At 50.9% G+C, this 27,221-nt stretch overlaps 1 protein-coding gene across 1 annotated transcript; it reads right to left on the bottom strand.

The window, feature by feature from the left end:
• Nucleotides 1–3,429: 3,429 nt before the first annotated feature.
• On the bottom strand, nucleotides 3,430–24,756 carry RAB8A (RAB8A, member RAS oncogene family). The gene is made up of 8 exons (XM_006877101.1): nucleotides 24,418–24,756; nucleotides 19,381–19,441; nucleotides 15,190–15,250; nucleotides 14,241–14,318; nucleotides 13,392–13,481; nucleotides 13,022–13,087; nucleotides 11,929–11,979; nucleotides 3,430–3,763 (listed from the first exon to the last, which is right to left on the bottom strand). Exons 1-8 carry the CDS (start codon nucleotides 24,626–24,628, stop codon nucleotides 3,671–3,673), a joined length of 711 nt encoding a protein of 236 aa, XP_006877163.1. The 5' UTR covers nucleotides 24,629–24,756; the 3' UTR covers nucleotides 3,430–3,670.
• Between the last annotated feature and the right edge of the window lie 2,465 nt (nucleotides 24,757–27,221).

The following is a 27,221-nucleotide window of genomic DNA, read 5'->3' as shown; positions in this document are numbered from 1 at the left end:
AATAGTGAATAATTGTTATCATGACTAATTACGACTGTCACAATTGTAAAGGTAGAAGTTTTGTAACAAAAACAGGGGAGTGGTTAATCTTACAGTCCAGAAACAGAGGACTCTAGGACCATCAAGGGAGAAGTGCACAAGCAGAATGCGGGACCTTATCCAGAGAAGCAGCGACACCAGAGATGGAGGCAGAGATGGGGTCATGGAGAGGGGAAGCGGCTGAGACTCTAGATTCATGGGAAGAGAGGGACTAAGAGCTGGTGGCCAGGAGGCAGACTTGCAGAATGTGCCCTTTGGAGATGTAAATTATTATATATGCCTGAGAGTTTTTTTTTTTGTTTTTTTTTAAAAGCTAAAGTGAATAGAGAGAAATACTGTTAACTGATAGTACATGGAGGGGATTATAATCACTGTAATGAAACAAGGTATACCATTTGTTGAATGTAAAACTGATGATCTGCCCTGTAAACTTTCACTCAATTCACAATAAAAACCTAAAAAAAAAAAGATTTGTTGTTGTTAAGTGCTGTTGATTCTGACTCATAGTGAGTCTGTATAAGGTTCCCAAGGAATGGCTGATGCTTACCCTACCGTGTCACACCCGTGAAAATTTACAGCCTCGAAACCCTACACAGGGCTGCTATGAGTCGGAACTGATTCAAGTACTAGGAAACGCTGGAGCATAGAAGACAGAAGTTTTCTGGCATGGGACTTTCTTGAGGTTCAGCATTGCTCACACTTTGTTGGATTTCCCTTATAATTTTTTTACCATGTAAATAGATACACCTGTATTTTAGATACGTCTTTATATTTTATAAGGAACCCTGGTGGTGTTGTAGGATAAGCAGTGGAGTGACTGCTAACCACAAAGTCTATAGTTCAAGACCAGTAGCCACCCTGCCGTAGAAAGATGAAGCTTTCTGCTCCTGAAAAGATTTGGACTCAGAACCCCTATACAGGGTTGCTATGAGTTGGAATCCCTTGATGGCTGTGGGAATTGAAAGGGGCCTTCGAAGGCCTACTGATTTACTATCAGCCATTGAGTACCCTTTAGAGCAGTTGTCATCTGACACACGTGGGGTCGCCATGAGCTGGAGCTGACTCGATGGTGAGCAGTCTGCTTTTGTGAGTCCACTGGGAGAGGGCTCAGGGTACTTGTGCCGGATTTCCCTGGGCTCTGCCTTCTCGGTTTGCTCATCTTGCCCTTTCATTGTTGTTTGGTTTTGATTTGTGACTTGAGAACCCATGTGTTACAGAGCAGAACTGTTCCATAGGGTTTTCTTGGCTGTTAATTTCTATGGAAGCAGATTGCCAGGCCTTTCTTCCACAGCACCACTGGCTGGGTTTGAACTGTCAACCGTCTGGTTACTAGCAGAGTGCAAACTGCCATCTAAGGACCTTTCATTTTATGTCTTTTTGCTGTGATATATATTAGCTGTTAAGTACTACTCCATGTGGAGTCTTTGAGTCTTCCCAGTGAATCACTGAACTTGAACGTGGTCTTGGGGACCTTGAACGAGTGGAAGAGCCCTGTGGAGAGCCAGCAGGGTGGTGACAGGAGCCGGGGCAGTGAGGTTCTTGGAGGTAGGGGGACTGCCTGGTGACTCTGCTCCTAGGACAGCTCAGAGGGAGCACTCACTAGGTGGCTGAGGCCATAGGGGCTGGCTAAGTGTAATCTCTGTGGTGGAAGTGGAGGGAGCGTGTTTCTATAAAGGCCAGTAGACAAGGGGGGGCTATGGCTGAAGGAGCAGATGGGAAAGGCCCTCAAGTCCCTAATCTAACTTGAACCCCCCACCCCAACCTGGGTTGTGTGGTTTGGGATTTTCTAAGGAGCTCTGGTTACGAGTTGGGCTGCTAACCTCAAGGTCAGTAGTTTGAAACTACCAGCTGTTCTGTGGGAGAAAGCTGAGGCTTTCTGTTCCCATAGATTTCCAGCCTCGGAAGCCCTATACAGGATCCTGGAGTGGGACCCGACTGCAGCACACCACCACATTAAACTTCTAGAGAATGTGCCATTGTAGCAACATTCACGTTAAATACGTTCATCACATCACTCAAACATTACTGGAACTGGTCTGGTAGACCACCATTTAAGATTTGCCCATGGTGATGACTTGCCTTATGGTTCATCCATGTTAAAGGGCATCGGGACATCTTTTCTCTTTATGGTGAGTCGTCTTCTACTGTGTGGACAGACCACACTGAGTAATTGCTACTGTGTTGATGGGCACCTGGGCTCTTGTGAATAATTCTACAATGAATGTTGTGTGTGAGTGCCTGTTCGCGCTCCCACTGTTTCTGGCCATAAACTTAGGAGTGGACTTGCTGGGTCATGGGGTATCTGTGGTTAACTTGCTGAACCAGAAATCCTTTTTCACAGCGGCTGCGCTGTATTGCAATCCCACCAGCAATGGATGAGGGTCCAATTTGGCCTGTGTTTTCTGAAAGGACATCCTTTGAATGACTACCTCCCTGCCCCTGACACCATATCCTTAGAAGCAAAGACAGTACAGAAAGAGCCATGAATTTTAAAATGAGCTTTAATTCGTCGGTTTGTTTTCCTGAAGTGCATTATGGATGTAAACAGGGCATGTTAGCGATTCAGGGAGCAGACTATTGCTGGTTTGTTTGTTTTCATTCATAAACAAAACAAAGGAACTAGGATGTCAATGGCTTGGACTGACAGCAGACGGAGGGAAGGGGCAAAAACAGAAGAGAGGAAAGGCGTCTTGGAGATGCCTGACTGGCCAGCTGGTCCTGCCAGCACGGACCGCCAACGAGGTCCACTTGGAGGTACCGAGCGGCAGTCTGGCCATATGGAATGTGTCTCCACCCAGATGGTGCGGCCTGCATTCAGTCCCAGGTCCTCTGGCTGTGCCACTGGGATCACAAACCAAATCTCTTCGTGGCACGGCGATCCGCAGGAGCAGAAATCTCTGTGAGGAAAGCCGTCCAACTGGAGATGGCAGAGGATGAAGAGGGATAGGGTCGTTTTGGTGATGACAGGTGTGCCACGTGGGTGGGCATTGCTATTTTCAGGGTCACCAAGGCTGGCAGAGACTGCTGTAAAGAGCCCACCTTGGCAGGGACCATGGCGGTGCCCCTAGGTCTCGTTGGGGCCATGAGCAGGAGATTCAGCTTCGCTTCTTCCCGCGGTCACCCTGTGGCCCTGGCTCCCTTTTGGTCTGACAGTAGGAAAGAGGCGGCGGCGGTGGGGAGGGTCTTGCCACTTGTCCTGAACCGAGCAGAGGTCAGCAGGAGCTGGGGCTGCTGTGTCCCGGGCCCGCAGTGCTGTTGCTGGGCTCGGGCAGAGGTGTAAGGCACCTGGAGTCCACGCTGCGACCCTTGCTGTCTGGGGGCCTCCAGCTGTGCTGCAGTAGCAGGACCGAGGGCACAGGTCACGCTGAGGTCCCGTCCTTCCCGGTAACATGGGCCTGCTCCGCGATCATCACAGGAAAAATAGCAAACTCTTAATGTACTTCATCTCCAGAGTTGAGAGAGACCAGGCAGTTACTAAAATAAACAATTTCTCGATTGCGTTCTGGGGGCCGTGGGCCCATGGCCTCAGAGAGGGTGGGCATGGGAGGGGGAGGCCCCAGCCGAGCAAGAGGTTTACTGGGAACAGGCACAGTCAGATGGGCTGAGCACGGCTCAGGTAAGGCGGAGTCCCTCACAGAAGGACACATCGGAAGAAGCTGCTCCTCTTCTGCTGCTCGGCTGTGATCTTCACCCCCTGGTTGTTCCCTTGGGGGCTGTTGCCTTCCTAGAGTCACAAGAGGGTTTCTGAGATGATGGCTGAGTATCAATCAGCACTTTCCCTAAGCAAGCAAGCAAGCAACCAACCACCCAACAACCCAATCAACCATCCACCTATCCACTCACCCAACCAACCACCCAACAACCCAATCAACCAACCACCTATCCACTCACCCAACCAACCATCCATCCAACCCAACCAACCATCCACCTATCCACTCACCCAACCATCCATCCAACCCAACCAACCATCCATCTGTTCCTTTGTCCCCTTCCAACCAACCTCCCAACCACCCCTTCTGCAACCAGCTACCTGTCCTCTTACAAATATCCATCCATCTCCTTCCAGCCATCCACCTGTTCTCCTTCAAGCAAGTGGCCATTCACCAGTCCCTTCTTTCTTTCCATCCACCCCTTCCTTCCAGCCACTCATCCATCCTCCATTCTTACCTTCCTCATATCCATCTGCTACCCACCTGTCCCCTTGCAACCAACTAACTATTCACCCATTAGTTCTCTTAAACCAGAATCCATTGGTCCCTTTCCAACCTCTCATCACCCCCTGCCTTCCACTCATCCACCCACCCACCCATCGCTTCCTTCCATCCATCAGCACCTCCTCCTGCCCACCCAACACCTTCCAACCATCCATCCATACTTTCAACCAATCACGCACCCACACTGGTTCCCTTCGACGGTTCATTTTTTTCAGACTCACCAATGTATTTTCACCTACTATACACTCAGCCCCCTCCAACCATTCTTATACTTATTCACCTGCTCTTCTACCCTTTCCAACCATGTATTCCCCCATCCCACTCTCCTTTCTGTATCGCCTTCCTTCCTTCACCCGGGTCCACATGGAGAAGTAGAATGACTGTACAGAGGACAGAGGCCTTGTAATAGACCCTGCTGCTACTCACTCCTGAGTGGGCCCCGTGTCCTGACTCCACCTTGCACACCACTGTAGGAGTGGGGTCAGACCTGCAGCCTCACCTCTTCAGCCCACTCCAGGTGAGGACACAGCCATGCCCCCAGGGATGCTGGAGCCCAGCATTCAGAGCTTCTGTGACCAGTCCCTGTGGACCTGGAAACTCACTTCCCATCTCCCCCGACTTTCTCGAGGGCTTAGACAAAATCCCTTAGGGCTTAAACAAAACCTCAGACTGCTCAGCATAGGAACAAACCTCAGGGAGGGGCCAGCTATGCATACTCAGGGATGCAATCACTGGCTTGTCATGAGGCCCACCACCCCACGCCACCCAACCAATGACTGTCAAAGAGCCAATGAAAGCCCAGAAGGCAGCTTCCACAAGGAGAGGATGTGGCATGACTCTGGGGACACTGGAAGCCTCAGGGATGCCCCCGATCCTTCTCTTCACTTGTATCCCTCTGGTGACAACACACGGCAACTATGAGTGCAGGTGATTAATAGTCTGAATTTTGTGAGTTGTGACACTGTAGGATCAGCACTGGACTTTGAACTCAAGACTGACAGGTCAAACCCGCCACTGCTCCTTGGAAATCCTATATAGTTAGAACTGACTCAATGGCACTTAACACAACTGAAGACTTAACAAGCCCCCCGGGGGCAGCAGAGGACAGAGTCCTCTAACTTGTGGAGACCCAACTCTGGGTGATGAGGCTCTGAAATAGAATGGCTGTTGTCAGGACCACGGAGGAGTGAGAAGGTCGGGACATGAGTTTCCTTGACATTTTGGGAACTGGCCTACATCAATTTTTAGCACTGGGCACACAGAGGCGGACGAGCTCAGCTTGGTTGGGGTAAGGGGAATCATATAGACAAATTAGTGAGTGGTGATCCCCCAGTGGGGAGCAGTGGGAGGTGAAGGAGGCAGGCAAGCAGCTGTGGGGACATGGGCGGTGTGTTTTGCTGGCAACGTCTGAACAGAGAAGTCATGAAGTGAAGCAGAGAGGTGCAGGAGAGTCCTGGGGCCTGCCTGGTAGAACACTGCCCCCCTGCGCCCGTCCATGCCCTGATCCCTGAAGCCTGTGAATCTGGCTCCTGATGTGGCAAATAGGGACTCTGTAGAAGAGACAAAATTTCGGATCTTGAGGTAGGACAGCCTCCTGGACGACCCAGGTGGGTGTGAGGAAATCCCACTGCCCTTATGCGTGGAAACCCTACGTTTACAACTTAACAGAAACACAAATAACTCGATCAAAAAATAAGTAGAGGACTTGAACAAACATCTCACGAAAGAGGACACTGATGTGGCCTCTAAGCATGTAGGCCCACCTGGGTTCCTTTCAATAGTCATTGGTGGCGGTGCTTACATGCCATCAAGTTGGTTCCTACTCACAATCACCCTTTAGGGGCCTTCCAATGCTATAATTCTGTAAGGGAGCAGAAAGCCCCATCTTTCTCCCATGGAATGGTTGGTGGATTTGAACTGCTGACTTGCAGTTTGCAGCACACTACACCACCAGGGCTCCTTAGCCACTGTTTTTAAGTGCCATCGAGTTGGTTCTGACTTACAGTGCCCCTGTCTGGGGTTTCTGAGAAGCAGCTGGTGAGTTTAAACTGCTCGCCTTATGGTCAGCAGTCTAGTGCTTATGCTACAGTGCCACACCAAGTCTCTGTTGCTGTTGTTAAGGGCTGTTCAGTTGGTTTCGACTCATAATGACACTGTATAGGGCTTCCAAGGAGCGGCTGGTGAGCTTGAACCGTCAACCTTGTGGTTCAAACTGACCTTGCAGTCCAATGTGTTAACCCACAGCGAAACACCAGGGTTTGTGGGCTCCATAAAGATGAAAATCAAGATCACAATGAGATACCACCTCACCCCCATAAGAATGGCAATGATTAAAAATAAATACATAAGTAGAAGCAACAGCTATTGACAAGGTTGTGGAAAAACTGGCAGCCTTCTCCATTGCTGGTGGGAATATAACACAAAACAAGCACTGTGCAGAGTTTGGTGGCTCCTCATAAAGCTACCCAGAGATTAATACACAGAGTAGACAGGGATGGGCAACTTGACATTGGCTACCCAAAATGGGGGGCTACAAAGGCAAGAAGTGACTGGCTTACAAGCTTTCAGGACAGAGCCTAGATCCAGAGGGCACGGAGGAAGGTAGAATCTCCACTTAGTATCCAATCTGTCTGGGTGGGACTGATGAAAGGAAATGCACATGGGTCTCTTATGGTACAATAGTGAATTACTGCTATCAGGACTGACTGTGAGGGTTAGAAATGTAAAGGTACACGTTTTGTAGCAAAAGGAGGGGAGTGATTGACTTTGCAGTCTAGGAGAAGAGCGGAGAGCAGGACCCTACCCAGAGAAACAGTGACACCAGAGATGGAGGCAGAGATGATGATGTGGAGAGACGGAACGAGGGAGAGGGGCTGTGTGCTGATGACCAGGGGGCAGGCTTGTAGTGTATACCCTTTGGTTGGTTGATGATGCATGAAGGGGACTGTAACCATGGCAATGAAGCGATATATGATAGGATGAATGTACAAGTAATGTTCTCCCCTGTAAACTATCACATAATTCACAATAAAACTTTAAAAAAGAAAATTATTTTTGAAAGATTGAAGAAATCAAAGAAAAAAACAAAAGAAAGGCACATGCATGGCAGCCAAAGAGTCACAAGGTCGCTGTGCAGTTTGACGTGTAATGTTCCAGCCAGGTTAAGGTTCCACACATAGTACACACGATCACTTTGTAAAATCTCATCAAGCTCTGTACTTAACATACATGCACCTTTCTGCATGTATGTTCTACACTTCAATAAAAAGCTTTACAAATCCTGAGGAAAAAAAAAAAAAGCTACCCAGACCCCACTCTCCTAGGCGCCACTCAGAAGTGAAAGCAGAACACCCCCGGGAGACTGCGCACCTGTGGTCATCCCTCCACACCAGAGCCAGACGGTGGAGACAGCCCCACTGTCCAACCCCAGATGGTGGACAGCAAGACGCTGCAGTCCTGAAGTAGTAAGTCACACACTTAGGAGCTGAAACCAGCGTGCTGAGTGAAGTCAGTCAGTTCCAACAGGACAGAAACAGCATAATCTCGCTTACATAAGATAAGCAAATACACAGAAATCAACAGCTAAAGACTTCTTTAAAAGTGTTCAAGAGCAAAGTGTCAGTTCAAGGACTCAGACACACCTGCCCAAGACAAGGCATTTTCAGTGGCCTCATTTGCATGTGTAAGTTGGACAATAAAGACGGCTCTACAATAATCGATGCATCTGAATTATGGTGCTGGTGAATACTGAAAGTGCCAATGACTGCCAGAAGAACTAACAAATCTGTCTTGGAAGTAGTGCAGCTACAATGCTCCCTTGAAGCGAGGATGCCAAGACTTGGTCTCTCATACTTTGGATGCACTGTCAGGAGAGACCAGTCCTTGGAGAAGGATATCGTGTTTGGTACAGTGAAGGGTCAGAGAAAAAGAGGAAGACCCCCAGCGAGATGAACCGACACAGTGTCAGCAGCAGTGGGCTCCAGGGTAGCAATGACCCTGAGTTTGGCGCAGGACCAGGCAGTGTTCCTTCTGTTCCACTGAGTTGGAAGCGACTCCATGGCAGTTAACAACAACACAGAAAGCAAACACTGTAAGTGGTGACTTGGGGTAGGACGGAGAAGGGAAAGGGAGTTGAGTTTCTGAGGGTAGTGGGACAATTTGGAGAGGACAGCAAGAATGGACATGCCCCATGAAGACCAACAGGCAGAAAGTGTTGAACTGGTAAGGAAGAAGAAAGCGTAGAGTGTCTCCCAGCGATGGCTGGAGAAAGCCATGGGACTGAGGAGGGAAGCAGCAAGTCAGAGATGCTTCGCTGACAGCTTTGCAGATGGAGGCCCACCCATATGCCAAGGATAAGGGTAGCCTGTAGACATGCAACAAGGAAGGCAGCACGCTCTCCAGCAGGTTCCCCAGGACTGGCCTGTGAGACGGCGGCGGGAGTTCTGGTCTGCAGAGCTGGGGCAGCCTGTGGGGGCAGCCAGCCCGAGGACAACTGGGGAAGGACGTGCACTCCAGGTGGAGGGAAGACAAGGAATGTGCCTGGAGCAGTTGACGGGAAGAGGCTGAGAAGCCAGAGCAGGAGGGCCAGGAATGTGGAGCTAGGGCTCTGTTCTGAGGACACTGGGGCCACTGAGATGCTTTGGGACTGTGGTGGGTTTTGGCAGGGCCAGAGTCCCTTGGTGGCACAAATATTCAAACAGGTGACTATTAGCTGAAAGGCTAACAGTTTGAACCTCCCAAGAAACAAGAGAAGACAAGCCTGGAGCTGTGCTTTCAAAAGGTCACAGCCTTAAAGATCGCACAGAGCAGTCCCCATGAGCCCTGGTGGCACTGTGGGTTAAGCACTGGGTAGAGCTGCTTCAGAAGGGACCACCTACAACTCTCAACATAAACACGAGGCAGGCAACAGTGAGGAGATTCCAACTCCTTGTGACTCAACAGGACAGAGCAGAACTCCACCGCAGAGCTTCCCAGGCTGGAAATCTTTACGGACATAGACTACCTGGGCCCTCGTCCAGGAAGCACCTGGTGGGTTTGAGCTGCCAACCCTTCAGTTAGCAGCCCAATGCTGAAGCCACGGTGCCACCAGGCCTCCTTGTGTTGCTGCCAGGGGCATGTGATTCAGTTATGAGAAAAGGACCCACAGGGTTAGGGTTGTGCAGCAGCACGTGCTGTCAAGGTCTGGTCCTAAATTGATACCGTCCATTTTTAAGGTAACTAACAAGCCAGCGTCAGAAGCATGGGGCTAGAAAATCAGTGTCACCGGGATGCGAGACTGCAAAAGCAAGTCAGGAGAACCATGGGTCACATTTAACGTGGACTGTTTTCCAATTTGGTCAAGAGCTGTTTTAAATCAATTATGCATCTTACAATTCACAGCATCTTCTGAAGACATATGTTGGTTTTACGCCAGATGTGAACTATGTGAGGAACATATTTGTTCTGTGCACTTTTTCATCTGACCAGGTCTTCAAACGAAACCACAAATACAGTGCTTTTTGTTCTCCTATCAGAAAAGGAGAAGGTCCTGGTGGAGCAGTGCTTAAGCACTTGGCGGCTAACTAAAAGGTGGGTGGTTTGAAGCCCCTTTGCTCCTTGTGAGAAAGATGTGGCAGTCTGCTTCTGTAAAGACTTACAGTCTTGTAAACCCTATGGGGAAGTTCTAGGCCTTACAGGGTCACTATGAGCTGGAGGTGACTTGAAGTCAATAGGTTTGGTTTGGTTTTGATGAGCAGGCCAGGAGCACAACTTAGCTGGGAAACAGGAAGACTCACTGCAGCTTCTCAGCTCTGTTCTATACAGCCCGGCCAAAGTCCAGTCAGTCAGTGCTGGGTTCGGCTGGGCACCCTGGAATAGAAAACTGCTTAGCTGATCAACCAAAACCCAGAAAAGACACAGAAGGCAGACAGAGAGAATCACGTGGACAATGCTGGAACGTTCAAGTTGTGTAGAGTGGTACAACTGTTAATATTCAGATTTGAGCCTCAAGATAAGCAACGAACAATCTGAGTAGGAAGGTAAATGTAAATCACTGCAATTTACAACAGCACTGAAATTGAAAAAGTACCTAGGAATAAAGAAATCCCCAAATTTGACTATTTTTATTCCATTGTCTTTCTTCTTCTTAAAAAATCATCCTAGGAGTAAGTTTAACTGAGAAGATGAAAAACTTGTACATAGGAAACTATAATACATTACTAAAAGAAGCTAAGGAAGACCTGAACAAATAGAAGGCTATTCTGTGTTTGTGGACCGGAAGACAATATTGGTCAAGATGTCAACACTACTCAAAGCAATAATCAATAAATTCAATGGCAATTCCCATCTAAATTCCAACAGCCTTCTTTGCAGAAATGGAAAAGCCAATCTTCAAATTTATATGTAATGACAAAGGGCCTCAAATAGCCAAAGCAATCTTGAAAAAGAAACCACACTTGCCCAATTCCAAGGTACAGTGATCAGAGCAGTCTGGACTGTGTAGCAGCAGACACACAGATCAGTGGACCACAACTAAGGCCACACTGCTAGCTTCCACTGATGCCTGATGATACGCTAAGTCCGCTGGGACAGCTGGGTCTCCACATGCCAAAGAATGAAGCTGGACCCCTACCTCACAACACATGAGAATTCACTCAAAATGGACCATGAGATGGAGAATGAGAAAACACTGGGGTCAGGCTTAGAGGCTCAGTTTTTAACAATGGTATCACAGATATGATACAAGCAGGAGCAGAAGACCACAAAAATAGATAAAAACCTAGATCCAGAGGGTGTGGAGCAAGGTAGAATCTCCACTGAGTAGTATCCATTCTGTCTAGTCAGGGCTGATGAAAGGAGATGCGGATAGGTTTCTTGCAATACAATAGCAAATAATTGTTATCAGGAGTGATTGTAAGGGCTGGAAAAGTAAAGGTTGACGTTTTGTGGCAAAGGGAAGGGAGTGATTAATCTTGCAGTCTAGGAGCGGAGGTTCCTGGGACCATCAAAGGAGAAGAGTGGAGAACAGAACCCTACCCAGAGAAGCAGTGATGCCAGGGATGGAGGCAGAGACAACGACATGGGGAGATGGAGTGACTGGGGACTTTAGACCCGGAGAGGAAGAGGGGCTGTGTGTGGATGACCGGGGGGCAGGCTTGCAGAGCATACCCTTTGGTTGGTGGATAATGCGTGGAGGGGATTGTAACCATGGCAAAGAAACGATACATGATGGGATCAATGTGAAGCTAATGCTCTCCCAAGTAAACTATCATGTAATTCACAATAAAACATTAAATAAAAAAATTTTTTTAAATTAAAAAATCCAGGAATATTTCAGAAAAAAAAAGGATAAATACCAAAGATTCTGCTGGACCCACCCAGAGTACAATGTGACAGCTGTCAGACACCAGGGGTGTGGGTTACATGTGCACCCTGGGCCCAGCCGTCTGGGGGACCAGGCAGTCTTGCTCCTTCCTCTCACATGGTCACAGCTGTGTCTTTTCCTAAGCACCTGCCTGGGCGTGGACGACTACCCAGATCACACCTACGCAGACCATACCTGTGAACTCCACCCCTGCCCTGTATATCCTCATGGCCTGGCTAGGCCCTAGGCTCATGGGAGGCATCTCGCCCTAGGCTGAGGATGCAGAACTGAGCAGGACGCAGGCCAGCGTGAGTCTGGAGAGCACATACTCACCAGTTTTTTGTCCATTTTTGCTTTGATGTCTCTGGCGAGAGTAAAGAAGGCCTGTGGAGGAAGCAGGGTGTTAGGCCCCGGGTGGTACCAATGGCAAACATGCTCGGCTGCTACCTGAGGGGCTGGAGGGTGAGTCCTCCCAGAGTCGCCCTGGACGAAAAGCCTGTGACCGACTTCCACCACAGCAGTCACCGAAACTCTACGGAGTGCAGTTCTACTGGGTCACATGACAGTGGTACAGGTCAGGGTCAACCTGAAGGCAGCTGGTGTTCTGGGGTATCTCCACTAAGCCCCAAACCCTGTGATCTACAGTCATCCAACTGACCAGGCAAGAAACAGTTTCACAGACCACACGTCCACACTGACATGGAAGGAGGACCCAGCCCTGTGCCTTAAAGCCCCCATTCTGTCTGTCCACTCTGGCCCCTTCTGGAGGTCCAGATGGGGGAGGTCCTGAGCCTCCTCTCCTTCACTCTCTGCTAAGTGTCTGTTAACCCTGCTTGTGAACCGACCTGCCTAGGAGACGGATAAACAGAGGAACTGTGTATGGAACTCCTGACTGGTAGGAGGCACAGTCTCAACAAAGGACCATAGGATGTGGAATGTTCTGCCATGGTTCAGGGTACTGGGGATGATGCTTCAGGTTGTGGGGCCTGAGGGCTTAGGGGGGCATTTGGGCTGGGACCTCATGGGTAGAGGGGAGGAGAGACGAGAACACATGAAAGGCTGGGGTGGGAATGGTGCAAGGTGGGCTGTGCCAGCTGTAAGGAGAGGGGAATGGCCGGCCCTAAGTCACTGTTGGGACTGTGAGCCTATCTATGGCCCCATGGGGGTTTATCACAAGTATCTAAGTTGGACCTGGCCACCTAGCTAATTGGGCCTCTCCAAGCTGGAATGTCCCGGTCTATATATCCACGGCAGTCTATAAATCCATGGCAGTCTATAAATCCACAGCTACCCAAGGCTGCCCAAGCCCCCAGCCCAGGATGAGTGCCTGCTGTTAAGACACAGGAGTGATTCCCACAGGACTGCCTGGCAGCCCAGCGTCTAAGGCTGGCTCTGGGGGCCGGGGAGGGCAGACAGCGGGACTCACATTCTCCACATTGATGTTGGCCTTGGCACTGGTCTCCATGAACTTGATCCCGTAGTCCAGGGCTAGCTGTGGGTGTGGGAGATAAAACATGCACACACATGAACCCCTTGTCCTCGAGTGTAGACAATGCCCACAGCAATGCAGTCCTCATGGGAACATGGAAGCTGAGGCAAGGCGGGGCTGCTGAGGGGCCCAGGGGACCCGTGTGGTGTGCAGGAAGAGTACCAGCACCTGACCCTCAGCATGTGTGCAGGTAGCTGACCAACTGGCCTACAGCCTAGGAACAAGGGTGACAGGTCCTCTTCCAAACCTGGCCAGGGGCCCCCTGAGTAGGACCTGCTGTGATTCCCTGCCCGGCAGCCAGCCCCACCTTCTCTCCTCGTTCTTTGGAGACTTGTCTCTTGTCATTGACGTCACACTTGTTTCCGAGGATCATCTTTTCGACATCGGCAGAGGCGTGCTAGGGTGTAGGGGGGTAGATGGGCAGGGAAGCAGTTCACACCAGCACTACCTCTCACCAGTAGACCCACCCGCTCCTACGAAACCCTCTGGGCCTGCTGGGACAGCCACAGTCTAGTCTGCTCCTGCCTGACTTCCTGTTCGCCACATGAAAACCAGTGTGGTGGGCACTCCTCACTCCACTTCCTGAGATGCCTGCTGGCTCCACAGTGTCCACACATGAAGCTGAGTGGTGGACAAGTCCCAGGTGGCAGTGATGGGACCTTTCTCATGGCTTCCTGGGTGGGTGACATTCCCTGGCTGCCTCCATCTGAAGTCACTAGCACATAATCTTGGGGTGTAGGACTGGGACTACCCACAGTTCTAGGTCTCCTCTCCAGGGATGCAACCAGATGTTGTTGGACGCATTCACACCTGCCTCGCTGCAGCTCAAAGTGCAAGCTGATGTGCCAGTTAGGATAGTTCTAGAACCTTCCCTCTCTAAAAGTACCAAATGCTCACAGTGCCCTCAAGCTTGTTCAGCCTTTCCCTCCTTACTGGGAGACTGTCAAACCCAACGGCCCTGGTGGGGATGTGGGCTCTCAAGAGTGACAGGGCAGGCCCAGACTCAAAACCACTGCCCAGATGGGACAGGGCTGGTTATGTGGCCTTGGGGCAGACCCTAGCTCCTAGCTGTGTCTCCTCTGTGAGCCTGAAGCTTTGGTATGAGGGCTCAGCACAGGACCTGTGGAAGATTCCAATGCTTGCCGGCCAGCCTCACCTCCTCGATGTTCCGGATCCAGTTTCGGATGTTATCAAAAGACTTCTCGCTGGTGATGTCGTAGACCAGCATGATGCCCTATGCAGGCAGGAGAGAAATGTTCCTGAGTAACTAGGCCTGAGAGACCGAGAGCCCGGGGGTCCTGCCAGCACGTGGCCCTTGTAGCCCCTGGAAAATCTGCTCCCTCCACGGCCCTGAACTACCCTGCTCAGCGACTCCACTTTGTGCCATGTGCCACACAGGCCTGAGGTGACCAGGCAGGGCAATGAGGCCCTTCCTGGGCTGTACTCAGAGTCACCATGCCCTCCACTCAGCCCCAGCCAGCCAAGTTCCCCCTACAGGCTCTGGGCACCGAGCGCTGTGCCTCATCCATCCTTTACTCCCTGGGCACCCAGGGCACAGCACTGATCCTTTCAAGGCCCCTGTGCAGACAACTAACCTAAATATGGGGTGTCTCATGTTTCCAATCTGTTGGGGCCTGTAGCCCATCTTATTTCTTGCTGCCCACTGGTCGAGTCCAGGTCTGACCCAGAGAAAAGGGCCCAACAAATACCTGAGAGGTGAGCGAATGCGTCTTCCTACAATGGTGTCACGCCCCAGGCCTGGGCAACCAGCCGAATGCCAACCACCCTGGGCAAGCTGGCTCCTGGAGGAGCTCAAGGTGCTGGTGGAGAATTCCATAAAAAGCTCCCAAGTGTTGGGGCATGCCAGCTGCCTCAGATCCCACCCACCTCACCTGGAAGAACTGGCCTTCCAGGCCCCACCCACTATTCCTATAGACTGTTTCCATTTCACCTACACCTGTGGTCAGGGGGCATATCCGGAGGTGGGATGTTCACAAACAACTGTCTTGTTAAGAAGGGTTTGTGGACAAGCACACTCCCCAGAAACAACAAGGCGTCCCTGGAAGGCAGGGCCATCGATTCTGACTCAAACACCCCATACATACCATTGCGCCCCGGTAGTAGGCTGTGGTGATGGTCCGGAATCGCTCCTGGCCAGCTGTGTCCCTAAATGGAAAAGGGACATTAGAGTAAGAATGCGAATCCTTTCCCTGACATGTGTCCTCCTGCTAGAGGCAGGCCCCCGATGAACTTGATTTGAAGTAAAGGTTAAGGATGTGCCATGTCACCCAGCTGGGGCTGTGGCAAGGCCCCCACTCAAACTCTGGCTCACGTGCACTCTTCCCATGGCTGCCTGGGACTCCTTCCCAGAGTTTCGGGATCACAGAGGAGCCAAAGTTGGTTATTGTGCTACTGTTGTACGTTGAACTTCTTCTCCCCAAGACCCAGTGTTTAAGTCCTAATCCTAGTACCTGGCAATGCCACTCTGGTGACAGGGTCTCTGCAGATGGTCATCCAGAATGCTGCTGGGCCCTGAATCTAAAGACGGGTGAGCACAGTAGATGAGAAAAAGACACAGAGACACACAGAAGAGAAGACAGTGAGAAGACAGCTACCAGTCCAGGGATGCTGGGAGTCACCAGAGACTGGACGCAATGAGAAAGGATTCTCCCCTGGAGCTCTGGAGGGAGCAGGGCCCTGCTGACTTGGTCTCCAGACTGTGAAAGAATGAATGAATGAATGAATGAATGCTCCTTTCACCTTCTGTCTGGGGTCATTTAGGGCAGCCCCAGGACACTCAAAAAACAGAAAAACAAAAACAAAAACCATTGCGCCACTACTATTGAGTCAATTCCACCTCACAGTGCCCTTAAAGGACAGAATAAAACTGCCCCATAGGGTTTCCAAGCCCATAAATCTTTTTGGAAGCAAACTGCCTCATCTTTCTCCCACCTTCTGGTTAGCAGCCGAATGCTCACCCTGGTGTGCCACCAGGGATTTTGACGGGACATCTAGATAGATCTTAGGAGGATCACTCAAAAATTACCCGCACTCTGGCTGTAGACTTTAATCAACTTCTAGAAAACACAAATGCATCATTTTTTTTGACAAAATCTCCTTTTCAATATATGTTGTCCATCTGTCAACAAGCTTTCATATTCCCTTATTAAAAAAGGTTTTAAGCTGAGCTGTGAGCCACAAATGCACCGCTGTCTTCACTTCTTTGTCAGAGGTGAATCTTCATCCCCAAAGGGATGCTTTCAGGGGACCAAACAGGTGAAAGTCCAATGGAGCAAGATCAGGACTACAGGGAGGATGCTTTAACACCTCAAAATAATGTCTTTGCAGTGTCAGCAGTGTGGGCAGAGGTGTGCGGCTGTGCACTGTAATGCAAGATCACAAGGCCTTTGGACAGCAGTCCTCTGAGAAGTTCAGGCTTCAGCCCTTCAGTGCTGATGGAACCTTTTTCCAGAGCGTTCAATACTGACCTTTGAGAATCCCAGAAAACTGTAGCCATCAGTTTTCCAGTTGATGGTCGACTTTTGAACTTTTTTTGGTCAGCAACTGAGGATGTTTCCATTTCATAGTCTATCATTTACGCTATGGCTCGTAGTGAGGAATCCATGTCTTGTCACCAGTAACAATTTTTTAAAAAGAAACTATTACCTTCCTTCAAGTATCAGTCCAAATTTTGTTTGCAGATGTATAGTCCACATGCTTCTGGTTTATGCTCTCTTCTGTGAATTGGTTCGCAGAATCTCAAACAAACACCTCGAAACCCTAGTCTGTAGTGTCTTATTTCACAGGCAGAGCCATGGCTGATTTGCCACATAATCCACCGTCACATGTTTATCTGATAGAATCACTTCACATGAATGCTTAACTTAATGCTGTCATCAGCCATGGATGTGGACAGGCGTTTTCATATAACCGGAGTGTGGCCACATGGCACAGGATGAGACACCTTGTGGAGTCAGTGACCAGCCAAGCTAGGAGCTGGTGCCTTGGAGCACAGCATTCCCACACAGCACCTTGATTCAGGTGAGGGGAAGGCCCTTCCCTACCTGCACAGCAGGGGCAGGTGCATTTGTCGCATAAGGTGAAACAGGACTAGGCCTTGTCTGGGTCCAGGCATTCGAGGTATGCAGTGCTTTATTGAAAGCTGACTCACTGAGTAACTGAGCAGTGGGAGAGCCAGAGCTAGAGCCCATGTCTTGGTCTCCTCCCACCTGGAGAACCCCCTATGCCCAACCTACACAGGAGGGTCTTGTCTAAGGGGTCACCCTAACAGGCAATGTCAGGAGCTACAAAGATCCACTTTGTCAAGCCTTATGAACACCACCAACCCCACGAGGCTCGATGATGATATGGATTGAATTGTGTCCCCCAGACCATGTGTGGTAAGTTCTAACCTCGATGCCTGTGGCGATCACCCCATTTGGGAATAGGTTGTCTTTGGGATGTGAAAGAGACTGACCTTGAGCAAATCTCGTTTGAGATCTAAAGGAGATTTAACGAGCAACAAAAGCAGCAGAGATGGGGGAAGAGAGATACCAACGTACGAGAAGAGGGCCCAGAAGCAGCAGCTCAGACAAGGACCTTCCTCCAGAGAGGACAGAGAGTCTGCCCCTAGAAGCGGCACCCGGAATTCAGACTTCTAGTCTCCGACCTGTCTGCTTGTTATTTTTGTGATGGCAGCACTAGCTAATGAAGACAAGCTGGAACTAGGAGGGGAGGAAAGGGAAACTCCTTGGCCTGGACAATGTCCCTTTGAAGTTGGCCACAAAGGAGAGCCAATGTGCTGGAAAGTAGAGAAACCCTGCTTCAGCTGCTAAGGTCCATACTGTGAGACACTGACGAAAGGCCCAGGCCCACAGATGGACAAGGTGTTACACCTCATCCAGGGTCTGAGGTCAGTTTCAGACTCTTGGGCTCCCCACTCCCTGGCCTGGTGCCCACCTGGCATGCAGGAACTATGCTCTACTCCTGATGTCACTTCCCCTTGTCGTGGTGCTTTGTGTGGGGCACAGGCATGGGGATGCACCATCGGAATCCATCTCCCAGGACAGCGGGAGGTAGACCAGAGCCAGGAAAGGGGACTCTGAGACTCACACCTTCCCCTGCTGATTAGGGCCCCAGGCTCTGAGGAATGGAAACAGGTCTTAGCACCAGCCTGGCCTCAACTGAATTTCACTTCTGGGATTTCAGCTGGTCTGCTATGAAGTGAGAGCTGAGCTTCCCCAGGAAAGAAGAGGATGCAGTGTGAAACCTCTCTCAGCAAGCCACTGGGGCTGCACAGGAGCTCCTAGGCTAAGGTCTGTGATGGGTGGAGTTGGGGCCCCCACAAAAAATGTGTGTGGAAGTCCTAACCTGTGTTAATAGGACCGTGTGCGGTGAAAATGCTAACCACAACGCTGGCGATGCAAGCCTAACCTGAGATGCCTTGGAAGAGAGGTCTGTCAGGTGATCTGAGAAAATCAGCCACTGAACCCCTAACAAGCGCCACTACACTGACCCAGAGAGCTCCAGGAGGAGTCTACTTAAAGAAACTGGTGTTCTTCTGTTAATGACGTCTTAACAATGTTGTTGTCAAGTGCCATCAAGTCAGTTCTGACTCACAGCGACCCTGTATAGGGTTCCCGAGGAGCAGCTAGTGGGTGTGAAGCCACCTTGACTTGGGGTTCATAGTCTAGTACTGAGCCTATAGGAGTCCTTAGCAGTGTAGGGTGGGTCTTAACCCTCACCACTCTGAGTAGTGTCCTATCAGTGGAGTGGAGGCACAATGACATACACAGAGGGATGAAGAAGCTGAGGGAGCCAAACACAGAGCCTCCCTGGAGCCTGAGCCAGTGCCCTGAATCCACACTGGCAGCCTCCATAACACTGAGGAAGTAAACTGCTCCTTAAAACCACCCACTTGCTGCGCTTTTATTACAGCTTCAATGTCAACAAGTAAAGACAGGGCGCTGCCCTGCCCTGCAGCCTTGGGGAGCACCTGGGCTTGCATGTGAGCTAAGGGTCAGTGGGAGCAGACCAGCTCTATTCAGGACAGAACACTGAGCTAGTTGGCCAGTCATGTCCTCAGATGGTGCCAGCCCAGAATCTAGGCCCCACAGGCCAGCGAGGCCAGCTGAACACAGCTCAGCTCTCTGGGCTGGGTGTGAGATTCCAGGAGCTTCTGAAGACCAAGGCCACAGGGACTGGAGTGGGGATCACTAGTGGGGATCACTAGGAGCTTCTAGTGTAAAGTGCTCACCAGGCAAAGGGAGGGGCTGACAACAAACAACTGATCTTACCAGATCTGCAGTTTGATTCTCTTGCCATCGAGTTCTATGGTTCTAATTTTAAAGTCAATTCCTGAAAGAAAAGGAAAATGGCACATCACTCACTGTCAGCCGTTTCCCAGTGGTGTCAGAGACGCCGCAGCCGATCGGGGCAGGTAACCATCCCTGGCACACTCGCCTGTGGTACCGCCCAGGTGCTGGACCTACAGACCTAGGAATCCGCCCAGGTCTGCAGGCGCCTGGAGTCTCAGAAGAGAGAACCCTGAGGCTCAGAGAGCTATTGGGCACTGCCCAGAGGAAAGCTGCAAGTGGGAGGGCTGCTTTCTGAGGTCAGCTCCTAGCCCTAGGCTTCGGCAAGAGCCCTGTGTGCAAGCCCTGTGCAAGCCTGGGCCCCCATCTCACCCCGCTTGTTCCCCCACTCGGAGGCACTCAGGCCCTGCCTCCAGCCTCTGCTTGAACATGCGGTGCCTTCTCTGCACTGCCCATGCCTATTAGCAGGCAGATTTCGCCTCCAAGGCCCTACTCAGACCTCAGCTCCTGAGAAGCCTGCTTGTCCCAGCCCTTCTTGTGCCTCGGGTACCAGGGCAAGCCTGCTTCAGTCAGCTTAGCCTCCACGGTCCTCTTAGGTACTCTCTAGTCCACGCCAAGAACTTTACAACCAAAGAGCAGACACAAACCTAACCTCCCCTTCAAACCTTCCAGTGTGCCCACTGCGGGATGAAGGGATGGGTGCACTGACACATGCAACGGCACAGATGAACCCTGAAAACACGTTTCTCAGTTGGGAGAAGCCAGACACAAAAAGCCACCCAGTGGGGTCACCCACTTACAGCACACACCCAAGGTGAGCCAAAATTCAGAGAGACACACAGTAGATTCTTGCTTGCCTGGGGCTAGGGGAGTGATGGGAACAGGTGAGCTAATGGGTACAGGTCTTCCTTTTGGGGTGATGAGAATGTTCTGGAACTAGACAGAGCTGGTGGTTGTACCACATGATGAATGGATTAAAAGCAACTGAAGTTTTAAATAGTAAATTATACAGTATGTGAATTAGATCTCAGTAAAATTGCAGAAAAAAAGGAAACCAACAACAGATTACCTTTCAGTGATTCCCTGCACCCCAAGAATCAAATGCTGGTGAGTTCCCTGAGCTCAGCACCTCCTACTTCCCCCACTCCCCTCTTTCCTGAATATTCCAAGTCTGCTCCTGCACTGGCTCCATCCTTCCCCTTCACCTGGGGTCTGCAGGTATGGGGAGCCTGCCTCCATCAGCTTTACTCTTTAACCCATAGCCAGTTTTTGAGCGCCCTGGGTGGCACAAATAGTGTGTCTGACTGCTAAAGGTTGGCAGTTTGAACTTGCCCAGAGGCCTTGTGAAAAAAGGCCTGGCGATTTGCATCAGAAAGGACAGAGAGCTAAGGAGTAGTTCTGCCCTGTAACACAGGGGGCCCTAGGAGTGGGAATCTACTCAATGGCTATGGTAACCCTGCTTTTGCTCCTCCCAATACTTGTAACTCCCTGACACTGGGTATCTGGTTGCTCCAAGAGCCCAGGTGGGGCGTGCTGACACTCATGGCTTGTGGTATGGAAATGGCCAAGTCCAACCACTGCTCCCAGACTGTCCTAAACTTCCTGGAGAATAACAAAGCCTTCCTTGGCCCTCTAGAGCCCCACACTGGGGCTGTCATCCTGTCTTTGTCTTTTTCAGAGATGGTCCTAGGGACCAAATGGGAAGATGAGCCTGCACCCCAACGGTCCCCACAGGTCCATCCTCCTTGAGGGCAGGTCTGACATGTCCTCATTGCTGCAGTGTTGCAGGGGCAGAAGGCTGTCTCTGGGTGGTGCAGACGGTTTGTGCTAAGCTGCTGCCTTAAAGCCTGGCAGTCTGAACCCACCCAATGGTGCTCCAGAAGAAAGGGCTGGTGCTCTGCTTCTGTAAGGATTACAACCCCAAACCCCGTGGACTAGCTCTGCTCTGCAGCAAGTGGTCGCCGTATGTCCGAACTGACTCGGCAATGGGCTTGGGTTTTGGGGGTGTGTGTTGGAAGGCACCTGCTCAGTCCTGCACATACACTGGGACTATAGCCTCATGATGTTTCTGCCTCCCACAATCCATCACTTCTTCCCTGCAGTCCTGCACTAGGGCAGATGTCTAGTGCACAGAAGGCCTCGTTAACGGGGCACGATCAAAGAACGACAAGTAACAGGGTCTATGTGATGCTGTCAGTGTAGAAAGCACTTTTACAGCCTCCATCCACCTCTATGGCAAAGTGATCAGCCCCCAAGGAGGAGGTGGAGGCCGAGCCAACCAGCTAAGAAGCAACTTGGGAGTCACAGGGCCAAGTTCACATCACAAACGATCGATGGAGTGTATGGGAGGAGATAGGCCTTGGCAAAATGTCACCTGGGCAGAAAATGAACAGGCACTCAATCTTTGACCTATAAAGAAAACCCAGAGGAGCAGGTGGTGCCAACACAGCATGGCCTCGGCAGTCAGCTGCATTTTGGGGTTTAGCAGCCCACGCCGACCCTACCCCAAACTTCCTTCATCTCCTAGTGCAGACAGACGGGGTCCACGAAAGCAAGGAGCCTTGCTCGATTGGTGGAACCAAGCCTGAGACTGTCCCACATACTCCTGGATTTTATGAACACACCCTGTTTAATTAGGAAGTATAAACTTTATGAGACCTAAGGATTATGAGGCCATAACTTAAGGTCATGTTGGATTAAACTTTCCTAGAGGGTGATCGGGGTGGCTTGACGACGACTGAAAGGCTGGTCGTTTGAACCCACCCAGAGGTACCTCGGAAGACATGTCTGATGATCTACTTCTGAAAAGTGAGTCTTGACAACCCAGTGGAGTTCTACCCTGCATACATGGGCTACCAGAGTTGGCGATGCCTTGTTGTTATGTCAGCTAACGAGGAGACAAAAGTGAGGGCTGCAGCAGGCAGCAGATGCAATGAGTAGACAGCTCGGGCACCTCTTTCCTGTGTAGCCCCTGGCAAGTGTGCTCCTCCCAATGGGAAACATCTCCTTGGCTGGAATGGAGAAGGCCAGCCTCCTTGGAGCCCTCAAGTGCGTGACAGGGACTGCCTGGTCAAGAATTAAAAAAGCCAATTCCAGATTAGCGCTCACCAGTACTCACGACGAGAGAAAGTTTCTGAGGCTGCAAACTGAGGGCTAGAGTGGAATCAAGTTAGTCTGTTAGGAGTTAAGGTCACTTCCTGGCTGAGGGTGGGGAGGCCAGGGTCCTCATTGGGTTTGACCTTGGGGTGGGGTGGGGTGTTATCTTTGCAGGAGCCATTCTACTTCCTCTAGGTGGTCACTGAAATCAACAACACCTTAGTCATCATGGGTCCTTGACCAGTAGATCAAGAAGAGGGCATTCATTACCCATTATAAGCAGAAAGGGCTCAGAGAGGTGATGTGGCTTGTTCAAGGGCAAACAGCCATGGGACATCAATCAGGTCTGATGGCTTCCAGTCCAATTTTCTCTCACTTATACCCAGTGCTTGATGGTTTTATACAATGCAGGTTCTGGGTGGGAGGCCCTGGAGGTGAAGTGATCTGGTTGAAGCTACATGCAGGGGTGGGAGGTGGCAAGCAAAGATCATTCCCTGTTTTCTCCATTTAGAATAAGCTGTTTGGCATGGCGCAGTGGTGGTTTGATGGTATATGGGAAACCTAGGTTTGATTCCTGACAGATGCACCTCAAGCATAGCCAACACTCATCTCTCAGTAGAGGTTTGTATGTTGCTATAATGATGAACAGGTTTCAGCGGAGCTTCTAGACTAAGACTAGGAAGAAAGGCCTGGAGAGACCATCCGCTGAAAGTCAACCAATGAAAACTCACAAGGGTTTGGATGCAATGGATCATGAGAATGAGTCACTCTGGTGTACATGGGGTCACCATGAGTTGGGGGCCGGCCTGCCGGCAGCTAATAACCTAGCTATAGCAACTTTCCCTCACTTCCCTGCTCCTAAGCAAGGCGACTCCATTTGATCTGTGTTTCCCCTTATTGAATCTTCTATTGTGGCATGCAGAGAAAGTCAGCTCCACTTTAGTGGATGTCAGAACCGAGATGCAATAGGCCCATCTGGTACAACCACCATGTGGGCTGCTTTTGCAGGAAAGGTTGTTCTACAAAGTGACAGCCTAGATCCTGGGCCTCATGATAGGGAAGTCAGGGTTGTCTGTGGCAGTGGCTGATTTCGATTTCACTTAGCAGCTTTTATCTGGCATTTCGTAGGAAATGACAGGCCCCAGGGCAGACAGCTGTCACTGATCATGGTCATTACTCTCGAGGGGAAGGAAGGGCAAGAACCGCCTCTGATTCCCTGTCTTAATTCTTCTAGAAGTAAGGTCACCCCAGGAGTCGGGTCAATCCCTGAACTCTCCACGGTTAGGAGCTGGACAGGGGTGATCTGGGACCCTGGGTCTGTCCTGCAGGTGACAGTGGGCAACACCTCAATCCAGATCCCCTCTTCACCACCTGCACACCCGTCACGTGACCTTGGGCAAGGCCTGCCCTCCCTTGATCCTCAAATTCCTCACGGGAGAGACAGGGACCTCAACTATAACTAATCAGAGGGCAGCCGGAAGGGTGAAAATGTGTACAAAGCGCGTGGCGCCAAGTAAATGCTCAAAGTCAGTTGACACGATTCTTTCCCTACATCTAACTTCTCATGCCTCATTTCCACTTAAGATGAGAAAGCCCACAGAACCATTTCGAGGGCTGCTGCAAGGACAGAACGCTATGACGGGCGCAAGACCCCAGCTCAGGGTGTATGCTGAGGCCTTTGAACCGGCTGAGAGTCGGGGCCTCAGTGTTCCCATCTGCAAAATGGGCCATTGGTCCCCCTCCACAGCCACGACCCAGGAACCCCGAATAGCGATGGAGATGGCTGCCTGTCACCCTTATGGGCCCCTCGACCCTCTGAGAACCTCTTGGTCCTTCTGTCCGGGTCACTCCCTTAGTCCCGGCCCCTCAGGGGAGCGCCTGGCCCAAGCCTCCCTCCCTTCGGCCGCCCCCCGGCCACGTTACCTATAGTGGAGATGAAGGTGGAGTTGAAAGCGTCCTCGGAGAAGCGGAACAGGACACAGGTCTTCCCCACCCCCGAGTCCCCGATCAACAGCAGCTTAAACAGGTAATCGTAGGTCTTCGCCATATTACACTCTCTCCCCGACGGGAAGTGCAGCCAGCGCCTCGCCACTGGACGCCCGCCCCGTCCATCAGCGCCGAGCCCGCCCCCCATTGGCTGCGGGCCCGCCGCGCGTCACTCAATGGACGCCCGTCCCCACGCCCCGCCCAGCGCTCAGAGACCAAGGAAAGCGAAAGCGAGGCGCGAAGCCGGAAGCGGCACGAGCTTGCTGTCCATTGGCCTGTGCTTGGGACAGGGCGGGCTGCGATTGGCTGGCGGCGCGGAGTTGAGGGGCTTCAAATGAGGAACGGGGAGGGGGCGTGGTATCCCTGGCCTCTCTTCTTCCCGAGTCTCGGGCGGTACCGACTCACCTCCTTATGGGACGGGGAGGGCGGGAAGCAAAGCCAACGGCCCGCGCGGCAGCAGCCCGTGGGCGTGTGCGTGTGATGCCTGCGCATGCGCCCCGAAGAGACCGTTAGTCGCCAGCAGAGGGCGCACGCTCAAGAGCGTTCCGGACCCCACCTCCCTCCCTGATGACCTACGCAGCCTCTGTAGACGCCTGGACGAGCGCGGGAAAGAACGTTCGCGGGGGCGACGCCGTTTCGGGGAAAGTAGGAAATCCGCATTTATGGCAATCGGAAAGAAGCCGCTGAGATCTCAGATCTCGCAGCCTCCAGATCTCAGAAGTGGCCTCACTTCTACAAGCTGCGCCCTGAAGCGCGCTAAGCCAGACTTTGGACCTCATTGACCTAACCGAGGCTGTCCATTCTTTGCCTCTAGATCTCTGCGCCAGTCAGCTCTCAGATGCACGCTGTGCTGGGAGCAGAAACAGCCTGTGTACGACGGGAAGGACATTTCCTAGGTGCCACTTCAGTGGGCCTGCCAATGAGCAGTTTCTATTCATGGTAGTTTCCCTCGCAGGGATTATCCCGCTCCTTGAAACTACCAGAGGCGCAAGTTTTCGTGGCCGTGTCTCTTAAGGGCGTGAGAGATAGTGATAACTATAGTTAATGTAGATGAGCATTGCTCTGTGCCTAGCACTGGCCCTAACTCTATATTCAACTTCCACACCAATCCAGCGAGGTAGATGTTATTGTTGCGAGGTGTCATCGAGTCGGTACGGACTCGCAGTAACCCTATGCACAACAGAATGAAACACTGTCTGGTCCTGCGCCAACTTTACAGTCGCTCCTACGTTTGAGCTGGCCACTGTGCCAATCCATCTCGCTGGGGGTCTTCCTCTTTTTCTCCTAACCTCCAGGAACTGGTCCCTCTGACAGTATGCCCCAAGTATGAGAAGTCTGGCCATCCTGGCTTCCAAAGAGCATCCTGGCTATACTTCCAACAAGGATTGGTTTGTTCTTTTGGCAGTCCATGGTACTTTTAATATTCTCCAACACCATAACTCAAACACATCACTATTACCGGTGGTTTATCCATGTTTTATGTTGAGGAAACAGGCTGGTGAGGTTAAATGACTTTCCCAGGTTTCAAAATTGTTGTTAGGTGCCATAGCGACCCTATGTACAACAGAACGAAAACACTGTCTGGTCGTGGGCCAACCTCACTATTATTGCCATGCTTGAGCCCATTGATGCTGCCACTTTGCCAATCTATCTTGCTGCGGGTCTTTCTCATTTTCTCTGACCCTTAGCAAACATGATATCCTCCAAGCATCATGTCTGAAGTATGAGTGACAAAGTTTGGCCATCCTGGCCTCCAAAGAGCACTCCAGCTGCACTTCTTCCAACACAGATCTGTTGGTTCTTTTGGCAGCCCATGGTACTTTCAATATTCTCCTCCAACACCGTAACTCAAATGCATCAATTCTTCTACCATCTTCCTTATTCACAGTCCAGCTTTCGCATGCATATGAGGTTATTGAAAATACCATGGCTTGGATCAGACGCATCTTAGTCCTCAAGCTGACGTCTTTGCTCTTCAACACTTTGAAGAGGTCTTGTGCAGCAGATTTACCTAATGCTTCAAAGTAGGCAGTGGGTATTTGAACTGTCACACGCAAGCCTCAGAGGCCAAGGCCCCTTCATCCCTAGTTCCCTAGTTTTTAAATCATTTTATTGTGATGAAAATACATGTCATAAAACATACACTATCTCAACAGTTTCTGTTGGTACTGTGCAACCACTATTGAGACTGTTTTCCAAGAGGCCAAGGACTGAAACGGTTAAAAGCTTAATCACTAGCTGAAAGGTTGGCAGTTTGGAACCCTTCCTTCCAGGGCGTCTCAGAAGACAGTCCTGGTGATCTGCTTACAAAAGGTCATGGCCTTGAAAACCCTATGAAGCCATCCTAACTGCATACATGGGTCACATTGGAATTGATTCGCCGACAACCAACAATAACAGCACAAATCCCTTTATCCCTAGGGATTCTTGATTATCAGAGATGGATGGCCCCAACCCCACCACCTGTTTTGCTTCTGGGCCTTAAGTCACTTGCTGGAACCTGTAGAGAATCCCGGAGGCTTGACAGGATTTTCCAGAAAATGGCCCCAACCCCTCCTACTTCCTTCTACCTAATCTCATCCTTCTGATAATTAACTGTGGTCAAGAATGGCTTCAACCAGAGCTGTTACCCACTCCCTCTTGTATTTGATGCAATTGACCACTTTCCCTCTAGACATGATTTTTTTTTCTTGGCATTTGTCCCACTTTCTTTCTCCTACCACTTTCCCTGAGAATGGCTT

The sequence above is a fragment of the Chrysochloris asiatica genome, unplaced genomic scaffold (assembly GCF_000296735.1).
Source record: "Chrysochloris asiatica unplaced genomic scaffold, ChrAsi1.0 scaffold00442, whole genome shotgun sequence".
Taxonomy (NCBI): Eukaryota; Metazoa; Chordata; class Mammalia; order Afrosoricida; family Chrysochloridae; genus Chrysochloris; species Chrysochloris asiatica.
This window is presented reverse-complemented; position numbering and strand designations above follow the sequence as displayed.

What these genes read in the sequence shown, in the direction of transcription:
- RAB8A (XM_006877101.1), bottom strand. Translation starts at nt 24,628, where the DNA reads ATGGGGGGCGGGCTCGGCGCTGATGGACGGGGCGGGCGTCCAGTGGCG. An exon ending in CCTACTACCGGGGCGCAATG is followed by an intron (nt 14,319 to 15,189) that starts GTATGTATGGGG and finishes CTGCCTGCATAG; the next exon opens with GGCATCATGCTGGTCTACGA. An exon ending in CAAAAATGGACAAAAAACTG is followed by an intron (nt 3,764 to 11,928) that starts GTGAGTATGTGC and finishes TTGTGACTCTAG; the next exon opens with GAAGGCAACAGCCCCCAAGG.